The sequence below is a fragment of the Arachis hypogaea genome, chromosome 11 (assembly GCF_003086295.3).
Source record: "Arachis hypogaea cultivar Tifrunner chromosome 11, arahy.Tifrunner.gnm2.J5K5, whole genome shotgun sequence".
Classification (NCBI taxonomy): domain Eukaryota; kingdom Viridiplantae; phylum Streptophyta; class Magnoliopsida; order Fabales; family Fabaceae; genus Arachis; species Arachis hypogaea.
The window spans coordinates 99604887-99616201 of NC_092046.1; the positions used below are offsets into that span (position 1 = coordinate 99604887).

The following is an 11315-nucleotide window of genomic DNA, read 5'->3' on the forward strand; positions in this document are numbered from 1 at the left end:
CAACAGTTTTAATTGCATGCCATTTTGTAGTTGTCTTTGACAACGGTTTTAACACCATTGTCTTTTGTGACTTTTCACAACAGTTTTTTGTAATTATATAATTCTTTATTTACAATAGTTTTGTCATGTTGCATTGAAATTAGTTCCAACTATTTTAATTTAGTGTCGATAAATAAGTTTAACTATTTGAATCAAATCACTAAAAAAACTAATTGAACATTTACCATTAAATTTGATTTACAGACAAATTTTTGTGTCACTGAAGTTTGATTAAAGAAAAATATACATAATAAAAAAAAGTAATAGTCATTGCTTTGCATCATTTTACAACTTAAAATGCACCAAACTAAATTCAAATCCAAATTAGAATCAATTAATTCATTATTTGCACACTCAAAAAACTTAAAAGTTTAAAATCTATACACGTTGACACTAGCTAAGCCATTACCGACTAAGAACCTGCTGCAGCAAGTAGCATTCTCAATCAACATGTAACTGCGAAAGTAATTAAAAGAACATTGATTAGCATCAAACAAAATGCAAACTACAAGAAGCAAAGAAGAGAAACATGCAACACAAAGCATACCACAACTTTGATATTCAGCAACATCGTTTGCTCTCTCTTTATCTATTGAGGAACTCCTAAGGACTTGGCTCTTAGAAGAGTCGCAGAATTTGTTTCCAAGTCTGCTGCCACCGAGAATGTCCTCAGCCAAGTCATCAAACAAATTTTGTCCCTAAATATTTACCATGATTTAAATACTCATTTTGTGAAACACTAAGACATCCATTGAGATAATCAACCAACTAGAAATTAAACCAACTAGCAATTAAGAAACAAAATAAACCAACTAGCAATTAAGAAACAACCATTAACATTAACATTATGCTCAATAAAACAACTTAGCTTAATTTCAAACTAAATTGAATTAAAACAAAACTTCTAGCTTAACTTTTTACACAGAGAGAACATGTTCAACTAAATAACTCTTTTAATTTCAAACTAAATTGAATTAAAACAAAAGTTCTATGCATAACTTTTTACACAAAGAGAACATATTCAGCTAAATAACTCTTTGATTTATAATAGAAAATAAGCTTAATCCAAACGCATACCGTAACCGAACCTCAGCAGACCAAGTGGGGGACATTGTAGCGGACGCAAGCGGAGAGGAGAGCACGGAACAGCAATGGATTATAGAGCAGTAACCGATGACGACACAGAACTATTTTCTCCTAACATTGTTTAGAACAAAATCTCATTAAAGAGAAAAAAAATCAATCAGCAAAGTAACTAATGACAAAACAAGGTCTACCTGTTTTGTTCTCAATTGCAAATGACAGGATTTAACATACCTAACCTAACCCAACCCTCTTTTCATGAATTGAAAGAGATGTTGGAGACTTGGGAGTACATAATGGTTTTAATATCACATCAAGATGATTAGGTAACATAGGAATTCTACAGCTACTGTAGTTCATACCAAAGACATAGGCAAACTAAAGCGAACCATCGCATAGACCAAGTTACAAATCATAATGGTAGGAAATGTATAAAATATCCAAAATAAAATAAAGTGAACCATCAATACTAACTGCATTTTGCTTTTGGGGATAAAATAACTGGATTTTTTTGTTAACATGCTATATTCATGTATCTTATTTTCATGTAGCCATCAACATTTGACTAGAGCGGAGAAAGCATCACCTCAGCCACAAGAGTAACTTTTGTCACAGGTGAGCATAACTCCAAAGGGTCATCTTTTGATGCACAAGCCTTTGCTTTTTGAACATCAATTAATCTCTGTAAGACCTATCAGTACACGCAAATCGATATCAAAATGCCATATATCTACATGAAAGATTTAACATGATAGACTATTAAATTATCAAGTAAATGTTTCTAATTTATAACCTTTACTATGTACTTGGAAGTATCATAACAATACCTGCTCTAATTTGAAGTTTGAAACAATAGCACATTCAAAAAATTCTCAAAGTAATTCCTTTGTAATCAGTTAAGCTAAAATCAAATAACTAGAAAAGCTAAATGATATCCTTAAAAAGAATCGTGCATTTGGTTCCAAACAGCAGTAAAAAGCTTTTAAGAGTAAACTACAAACCAGTTTAACTTTATCAAGATGAAGCGCAGCCCTTTCATACTCTTTCATCAATGTCCTAAAAGGAGAAGATCAATTGAATATGTTCAGCATAGTACTTAAAATAAAATGTTTTATCTGAACCCTAGAATATCAAAATATATACTTGCACGTTCCAACTACAAATCTTCTTAAACTCTAGTTGAATTGGAAACTTAAAAGAAAACTATGAATACTACTAGTAATTCACAAAATAGGCACCTTCTACACATAGCAGAAATAGTTATAGGCAGAATATAACTCAATTTAACAGTACTTACTATAATAAGATCTATAATCCCTATGAGAGGACTCGAATCCATTTACAAACTCCAAAGTGGAAGCCACAAAAAATATAACGTAGCCCATAATTCTTTAAGTCAAGTCTGATACCTTACATCATAATAAAGAAAAGTTTAATCCATGAACTATCTTCAAAGAAATAAAAAATAAAAAAGGCATGGTAAATTTGGCAAAGATGTCATCAATATAGAAGTCATAGTATTATACATAACCAAGCCTTAAAATTATCATACTTCACATCGGAAGAACAAAGTAAGAAGTCTAGTTTCTTTTGATTACCTTCAGCTCCTTCTCAGAAGCAATGTCATGAGCCAATAATAGCTTCCTCACTCTCTCAATTGGATCACGCTCCTATAATCATATTAACTAAGAGAAAAATTTGAGAAAGAACTCCATGATATTAAAATAACAGCACATTATATGCTTTGCTCAGTAGTGGGACAAACTTGTCTTTCATTGGAAATCTCGTCACATGTACGGTATGTCCTGCCAGGATCAGACATAGAGTGCCCGTGGTATCTATAGGTGTCCATTTCAAGAATCTTTACAAAATAATCAAGAATACAAGAAAGCAATCAGAGTAAAGCAAATACCAAACTTTGATAATTTAATCAAAACTACACAAATGCTAGAAAGTATTAAAGTTAATGCAATCCTATATGCAGCACTTGGGTTGAGAAAGCCCAATCTTACCTTATATACACAAGTAAGCTTTAATTCAGAGATCAATACGTACATCCATGTCTGATGGCTACAAAATTTTCATGGTTAATTCGATACCACTTATAAGTTCTTTCAGAGATCTAGTTAGCAAATCAAAATCATAACAGTATTATAACAAATTAATATTAAAATCAAAACAAAATCAAAGCAGCATTGCCAGAGAACCAGTTACATACTAAATCAATATTAAAACCAAAATAAAATCACAACAGCATTTCCAAATTACCAGTTACCAAATCAACATCAGAATAACATTATACCAAATCAACATTAAAATCAATATTAGGCGACAGCAAAGTAACTCGCAGCAACAGCTTCAGTTAACATAAACACTTTAACAATAACCCTCACAGCAACAACGGGATAACTTAGGCGAGCAAAGAGAAATCAGAAACAGGGTAAAGCTCACCAGTACAGTGGCGAGTTGTAGCTGAAACAGAGTGGTGATCCAAATACCAACGGCAGTGCACAGCTCAACAGCGACGGCGAACCCAACCCCGCCAGCGACGGCTTGGCAGCAACAGAGGCAACCTCCTCCTCCCTCATCGTGTTTCTCTCTCCGCGTGAACCCTTTCTTTCTCTTCGAGCTCCTTAATGGCAGCAGTGATGGGAGGTGCGACGGCGACGACGAGCTTGACGGTCAGGACCTTCAGCGGCGGTGATGGAGTCCTCGACGATGGTGGCTACTCCTCTCTCGTGCACACTCTTCTCCGTCTCCACACCCTCCGGTTCGCGCGACAATGGCGGCGGCTCCATGGAACGGCGGCGGCAGGCGGGCAGGGTGCAGTGACGGCGCGCTCTTCTCCCTTTCCTTCCCTTCTTCTTCCCCGATTCCCCCTTCTTCTCTCTTTTCCCTTTCTTTCTTTTCCCCTTTTCCTTCTGTTTCCTTTTCTGTATGTGTGTCTAGGGATTTAAGATAACAAAGTTAGGAATTTTGTGAAATTGGAACTTTATTTGATAATTCTAGAATTAGGATAAAATATATACTAGTAATATAAAAATTTTAGAAAATATTTGAGATAAAATAATAATATAGAATTTAAATTTAATACTGTAAAGATTACTTTAAAATGTATAAAATTTTATTCATTAATTTATCAATGAGCTAAAATAATTATTTATAATTTAAATTATAAATAAATATATTAATCACATTTTATAAAATACATTTTTAAACTAAAAAATATTAATTATTTAAATTAAATGATATAACTTTTTATCATTTTCTGTCACCAGAACTTTAATTTCAAATTATATGAAATAACCAATTATAAAAATTATACAAGAATATTAATTAAATAAACTCCAAATATTAATAAAACTAATTTAATTACTGTCAATAGATTAGTTTATAAAATAAGGAGTTCAAATTAATAATAAGTCATCACTTTTTCAAAATAAAAGTTACTTAAATTAAATTGTACAATTCTTTCTTATTTTTCAATTACTAAAATTATACAAAATATTCCATTATAATAAAATTACTTAAGAATATTAATTTATTCGAAATGAATTTATCACCTAATCTCTTTAATTATTTTCTAATAGAATAATTCTTTAAATTATAAAGTTTAAACTTAATAAGATAAAATCACAATTTATACATATTTTAGATTTTCAAAAATATATAATATTTATTATAAATTTATTTTAATTTTATTTTTTCTAAAAATAATATTTGTTATATATTTATAACAATAGTTTTTGAGTATTTTATAAATTTAGTATTTATAGAAAAAATTATTTGAATTTATATGATTATTTATAATTATTTTTATATATATCTTTTAATTTGTATAATTATTTAAATAATATTAAAAAATTGTTGTTTGATAAACAATTGTTGTAATGGTTATAAAACTGTTCTTTAAAATAGTCAAAGAGAACGGTTTTATTTTGTTGCTATAACGTAATGAAAAATTGAACTTCAACAGCAACACTGTAAAAACCATTGTCTAAGACCATCTAATAGAATGGTTTTAAAGTGTAGCATTTTAGCAACGGTTTTTATGCGTTCTTTTTGTACAATTATTTAAACAACAATAAAAAACTGTTGCTTAAAAACAAATCATGGTAACGGTTATAAAACCGTTCTTTAAAATAGTCAAAGAGAACGGTTTTAATTTGTTGCTATAAAATAATGAAAATTGAATTTAATAGTGACACTATGAAAAATCGTTGTCTAAAACTATCTAAGAGAACGGTTTTAAGGCGTTGCAAAATTTGGCGTTGCTAAAGGCCATATTTGTTGTAGTGTCTTCCTGTAACTCGATTGTAACCAAACTCATTGCCAAAGGGGTGAGAATTCATAGTAGCAAATAAAAATAAAAACTGATAAAAATAAGCAGTTAAGTCCTAAAATTAACAAAGACTAACAAACAAGCAAAAAGCAAATATTTACAATAACCAATAATAAGGCACACGTTTGCAATTCTCCGGCAACGGCGCCATTTTGACGAAGGATTTTTGCTAGAAAAGAATTTCACAAAAGTAATCACGTTGTAAGTATAGTTTCTAAACCAACAATAATCCTTTCGTACAAAAAATTGTTTGTCACTAAAGCAAACCCAATAAAATTAATAACCGAAGTATTTAAAACTCGGGTCATCTCTCAAGGAATTGGATGGATGTGTAGTTATTATTGGTTATGGAAAAGTATATTTTTGGGATTTTTGAATAAGGAACAAGAAAAGTAAATTGCAAGAAAGTAAATTAATAATTAAGAAAACTCTTGGCAAGGTATGAGAATTAGACGTCCTATCCTAGTTATTCTTATCAATTGTGATAAGAATTCTTTATTGCTCATACTTTGTTAACCCTTACTAAATAAAGAAAAGTCAAGTGGACTAATCAATTTGATTCCTTAAGTCCTAGTCAAGTCCTAAGGAAAGACTAGCTTTAGAGGGACCCAAATCAACCAGCAAATTTCAATTGACAATCAACAAAGGAATTTGATAACTCCAGCATTCCCAATTACTCAACCAAAGCTAAGAATGTAGAAAGCTCAAATAAAATCATAAATATAAAATACCTCAAATTGTATTAAATAAAGAAATCAAATCTATCATGGAGTTCATAAACCAAATTGTCAACATAAAGTAATCAACAAGGAAAAGAAATAAACTAGAATGCTAGAACAATTAAAAGTAGAAGAGAAACTAAATTGAAGGAACATTGAACCTGGAATAGAGAAGAAATAAACCTAAACTAAGAGAAATCCTAAAACCTAGAGAGAGGAGAGAGCCTCTCTCTCTAGAAACTACATCTAAAACCCTAAACCATGATATGCCTCGGAGGTTGTACACCATCTTCAACATCAAATTCAAACGTCTTGGAAGGAGGCTCTATGACTCGAGGTTCCCATGGAGATTCAGCATCTCCTAAGTCTGCAACCACTTCTTCCTCTTCAATAATTACTGCTTTGTCCAGTTGTTTTAGTATAAAATTGTTCTCCTCCTCGATGATTTCCTTTCCATGACAACTCCTTTCAAGGGTCTCTCCTACCTCCACCTTTAGGGCCTCCTCTAGCTTCTTGTGAAGTTTGAATTCGCAAAACCGATCCCTTCTCTCTTGTTCCGGGTCAATAGCATAATTGGGATCGTATTGCTCTTGGATTGATGGATGTGGGTATTCTTGCACGAAGGGTGGTGGTGCAGTAAAGCTTGAGGGTTGAATATTGGAGGTAGAGGGTTGGTCCCTGTGGGATATAAGATTTTGGAGTGTAGAGGTGAGACCAATGATAGTAGAGATAAGAATGTTGTTATCCAATGGAGGTTGGGGTGGATAGGAGGGTTCATTTGTTTGGAGAAAGGGCTCATAATAAGAAGGTGGTTCTTCTTGGTAAGGGTATGGAGATAGTGAATATTGAGGCGGTGGTTCTTGAGGGTAATCGTGTTGGAATGGGGGTGGGTCTATGTATGGTTCATATGGTTCATATGGTGGTTGGTTGGGTGGATAAAGGTTAGGGTCATATGGTGGTGTTTGGTAGTAGGGGGCTTGTGAGTATGGTGGTTCAAAGCTATGTTGAGGAGGGGGTTCATAAGTATTTTGTGGTGGGTGTTGATTGTCACGCAGAGGTCCACCACAACCATTGTCTTGGTAAGCAACATAGAATGGTTGTTGATAGTGCCTTGGAGGTGGTTGTTGCCAAGAGGGTTGATCAAATCCTTGTGGCTCCTCCCATCTTTGATTGTCCCATCCTTGATCCAAGCTTTCATTGTAATCTCCTCTTCCTGTAACTCGATTGTAACCAAACTCATAGCCAAAGGGGTGAGAATTCATAGTAGCAAATAAAAATAAAAACTGATAAAAATAAGCAGCTAAGTCCTAAAACTAACAAAGACTAATAAACAAGCAAAAAGCAAATATTTACAATAACCAATAATAAGGCACACGTTTGCAGTTTTCTGGCAACGGCGCCATTTTGACGAACGGATTTTTGCTAGTAAAGAATTTCACAAAAGTAATCACGTTGTAAGTATAATTTCTAAACCAACAACAATCCTTTCGTACAAAAACTTGTTTGTCACTAAAGCAAACCCAATAAAATTAATAACCGAAGTATTTAAACCTCGGGTCGTCTCTCAATGAATTGCAGAGAGGTGTAATTATTATTAGTTATGGAAAAGTATATTTTTGGGGTTTTTGAATCAGGAACAAGAAAAATGTATTGCAAGAAGGTAAATTAATAATTAAGAAAACTCTTGGCAAGGTATGAGAATTAGACGTCCGATCCTAGTTATCCTTATCAATTGTGATGAGAATTGTTCATTGCTCCCACTTAGTTAACCCTTACTAAAAAAAGTAAAGTCAAGTGGACTAATAAATTTGATTCCTCAAGTCCTAGTCAACTCCTACGGAAAGACTAGCTTTAGAGGGACCCAAATCATTTAGTAAATTTCAATTGACAATCAACAAAGGAGTTTGATAACTCCAGCGTCTCCAATTAATCAACCAAAGCTAGGAATGTAAAAAGCTAAATTAAAATCATAAATATGAAATACCTCAAATTGCATAAAATAAAGAAATCAAATCTAACATGGAGTTCATAAACCAAATTGTCAACATAAATTAATCAACAAGGAAAAGAAATAAACTAGAATGCTAGAACCATTAAAAGTAGAAGAGAAACTAAATTAAAGGAACATTCAACCTAGAATTAAGAAGAAATAAACTTAAACTAAGAGAAATCCTAAAACCTAGAGAGAGGAGAGAGCCTCTCTCTCTAGAAACAACATCTAAAACCACAAATTGTGTGTGTAGCTCTTATTATGCAGCTCTTATTCTGTGTTTTTCGGGCTTGGAACTGGGACAAAAGGAGCCCACAAATCGCCCCCAGCGCTTTCTACAACTTTCTGCACGTGGTGCATGTCACGTGTACGCGTAGGTCACACGTGCACATCGTTTGGCGAAATTCTTTGTCTCGCGTACACGTCAGTCACGCGTATGCGTCGCTCGTCCTCTGCGCTAGGCACGCGTACGCGTCGCCCATGCTTGCGCGTCACTGTCAGCTTCTCAAAACTTCAATTTCTTGTATTCCTTCCAATTTTGCATGTTTCCTTTCCATCCTCTAAGTCATTCCTGCCCTATAAAGCCTGAAAACACTTAACACATAGATCACGGCATCGAATGGTAATAAAGGATAATTAAAATTGACAGTTTAAAGGCCGAGGAAACATGTTTTCAACTATATCACAAAATCAGGAAGGAATTGTAAAACTATGCAAATTATATGAATAAGTGAGCAAAGCTATGCCTGACTAACTGTAACACTAACGCCTTGACTAACTGTAAACTATGCCTGACTTAACTTCTTTCTGCAAGCAAAGCTAAGTGATAAACCACTATTTTATGGTTTATAATGTGCTTAATTGTGTGGTTTTATCATGATCTTTACCCACTTATTCATATGATTAGCATGCATTTATATTTCCTTCCTAAAATTATTACATGATTGAAAACTTGCTTCCTAAGAGACTTTTAATTATGTATTTTAATTCTCCTTTATTCCATTTGATGCCGTGATCTGTGTGTTAAATGTTTCAGGCTTTATAGGGCATGAATGAGTTGGAGATTAGAAAGGAAGCTTGCAAAAATGGAAGGAACACAAGAAATTAAGGAGATGACCAGCGAGAAGTGACACGGCCGCATGGCTCACGCGATCGCGCGAAAGAGAGGAAATCGCAGTGACGCGGCCGCATGGCTCACGCGACCGCACGGATTGGAATAGCATAAGTGACCCGGAGGCGTGGACGACGCGCCCGCGTGGCAAAGCAAAACACCGAATGACGCGTCCGCATGAATGGCGCGATCGCGTGACGTGCGCGATCTGCATAATCTGCAGAATTTGCTGGGGGCGATTTTGGGCCCTGTTTTGACCCAGTTTTCGGCTCAAAAAAGTAGACTAGAGCCAGAGAACATGCAGAAACCAGAACAACATTCATTCTACACAATTTTTAGCTTTTAGATCTAGTTTTACTCCTCCTCTAGGTTTTCTCTCTACACATTCATAGTTCTTAGTATTTTATTTCTATTGCTCTTTGCATTGGGATATGGAGAAGAGTTATTATCTCATCAAGACTTCGTCATTCTAGTTCGTTTTCTTTACTTGGCTTTACTCTTCCATGTCCTTTAATTTACTCAATTTTACTATTGGATTATTTTAGAATTTATTAATACAAGAATTACTTTTATTTTTAATTGATTCCTTTGAGTTTTATTTATCATGTCTTTCTTTAATTCCCTTTCCTATGTTATGAGTTCTACATTCACAATGAGCGAGTAGTTCCCTAACTTGATGGGGAGTTGATTGAAAGAAACCCTTGAGTTGGGATGCTTAAAAGAAAAATTGTAATTGGGTTTATTGTTGGAATGCTCTCTAGTCACTGACACTAATCCTTTTCAATTGAGCGGATTGGAACTTGTGAATAGAAACAACATTCCAACTTGTTTGACTTTCCCTTACCTAGTAAGGGATAACTAAACAGAACAACCTTCAATTATCAATTAATCTTGAGAGTACTTCAACAAGAATAGGGCTTCTAACTAATCTACTCCCAGTCAAGGCTTTTATTTAAATTACTTAATTTCTCCAATTTAATTTCCTGTTTATTCAACTCAAACCCTTTTTTGAAAACATCTTATTAATAAAATAGCACACCTTTCTGCAACTCGTTGGGAGATGACCTGGGATTCATACTCCCAGTATTTTAATTTTAATTTTTGTGACAACCTTTCTAAATTGATAAGCGGATTTCTGGTTGGTTAAGAACAATACTTGCAACGCATATCTCATAACAATTCTTAATTCGCCAATTTCTGCCACGTCAATTTTTGGCGCCATTGCTGGGGAGTTGCAATCGAGTGCTAAAGTTATTAATTGGAATTTATTTATTTGCATTCTATTTTATCTTGCTACTATGAGCTGCTTATTTCTTTCGTTAGATGACGCGTTCACTTCCTGATCCAAGCTTGCCAGTATTTGATCCTGAAATTGAAAGAACTATTTCACGAATAAGGCAAGCTCGGCGTCGGTTAGTCCTCTCTGAGGGCGGATCTGAAACGTCACTCGAGGAAGAAACTAGCCCCCGTTCTACTGATTCGGTTGATTTACGTACAGGTAACATGGCAGCAGCTAGGAGAGTTACTATCGAGGAGGCTAGAGCCCCTGATTTTTCAATGCAACCATTTCAAGCGCATCACCTAGCGGTGGCTACAGATTTTAAAATAAAGACTGTACTGCTCAATTTGATGCCCAAGTTTCATGGCTTACCTGCTCAAGAACCTATCAAGCACCTGAGAGGTTTCCAAGCAGCCTGTTCTACTGTCAGGCGTGATGGTGCAGATAAAACTTCAATTTTGTTGAAAGCTTTCCCATTTTCTCTTGAGGGAAAGGCAAGAGAGTGGTACTACACTCAATCCACAGCAACTGTATCCGACTGGGATAAACTTAGAAGAGAATTTTTGGAAAAGTTCTTTCCAGCTGAAGTTACTGATAAACTGAGGAAAGACATTTCCATGATTATTCAGGATGAATCCGAGAATCTTTATGAATACTAGGAGCGCTTCAATAATCTTCTGGAAGTATACCCCCACCATATGATTGACAAGATAGTGTTGCTCGGTTACGTCACATAGGGCATGAGGCCCCAA

General features: G+C 34.4%; 1 protein-coding gene and 2 long non-coding RNA genes across 4 annotated transcripts; all 3 read right to left on the reverse strand.

Annotated features, from left to right (window-relative positions):
- Window positions 1-322: 322 nt before the first annotated feature.
- LOC112723986 (uncharacterized) lies at window positions 323-1793 on the reverse strand. 2 transcript variants are annotated; one of them, XR_011867079.1, is made up of 3 exons: window positions 1709-1793; window positions 587-737; window positions 323-495 (listed from the first exon to the last, which is right to left on the reverse strand). It is a non-coding gene; the product is annotated as an uncharacterized lncRNA (long non-coding RNA). The 2 variants fall into 2 exon arrangements; XR_003163256.3 differs by lacking the exon at window positions 1709-1793 and having other exon boundaries at window positions 587-849.
- Window positions 1794-2121: 328 nt separating this feature from the next.
- On the reverse strand, window positions 2122-2857 carry LOC112723987 (uncharacterized). Its single transcript, XR_003163257.3, has 3 exons — window positions 2721-2857; window positions 2420-2531; window positions 2122-2178 (listed from the first exon to the last, which is right to left on the reverse strand). It is a non-coding gene; the product is annotated as an uncharacterized lncRNA (long non-coding RNA).
- On the reverse strand, window positions 2858-4052 carry LOC140176160 (uncharacterized). Its single transcript, XM_072206049.1, has 3 exons — window positions 3574-4052; window positions 3135-3192; window positions 2858-2983 (listed from the first exon to the last, which is right to left on the reverse strand). The coding sequence occupies exons 1-3, from the start codon at window positions 3708-3710 to the stop codon at window positions 2858-2860; spliced, it is 321 nt and encodes a 106-aa protein (XP_072062150.1). The 5' UTR covers window positions 3711-4052.
- Between the last annotated feature and the right edge of the window lie 7263 nt (window positions 4053-11315).

Bases quoted from the DNA above. Each gene is read 5' to 3' on its own strand.
- LOC140176160 (XM_072206049.1), bottom strand. From the start codon at position 3,710: ATGAGGGAGGAGGAGGTTGCCTCTGTTGCTGCCAAGCCGTCGCTGGCG. The intron at 3,193-3,573 runs GTGAGCTTTACC...AAAATTTTGTAG, and splicing joins TACAACTCGCCACTGTACTG to CCATCAGACATGGATGTACG. The intron at 2,984-3,134 runs GTAAGATTGGGC...TATTTTGTAAAG, and splicing joins AGCTTACTTGTGTATATAAG to ATTCTTGAAATGGACACCTA.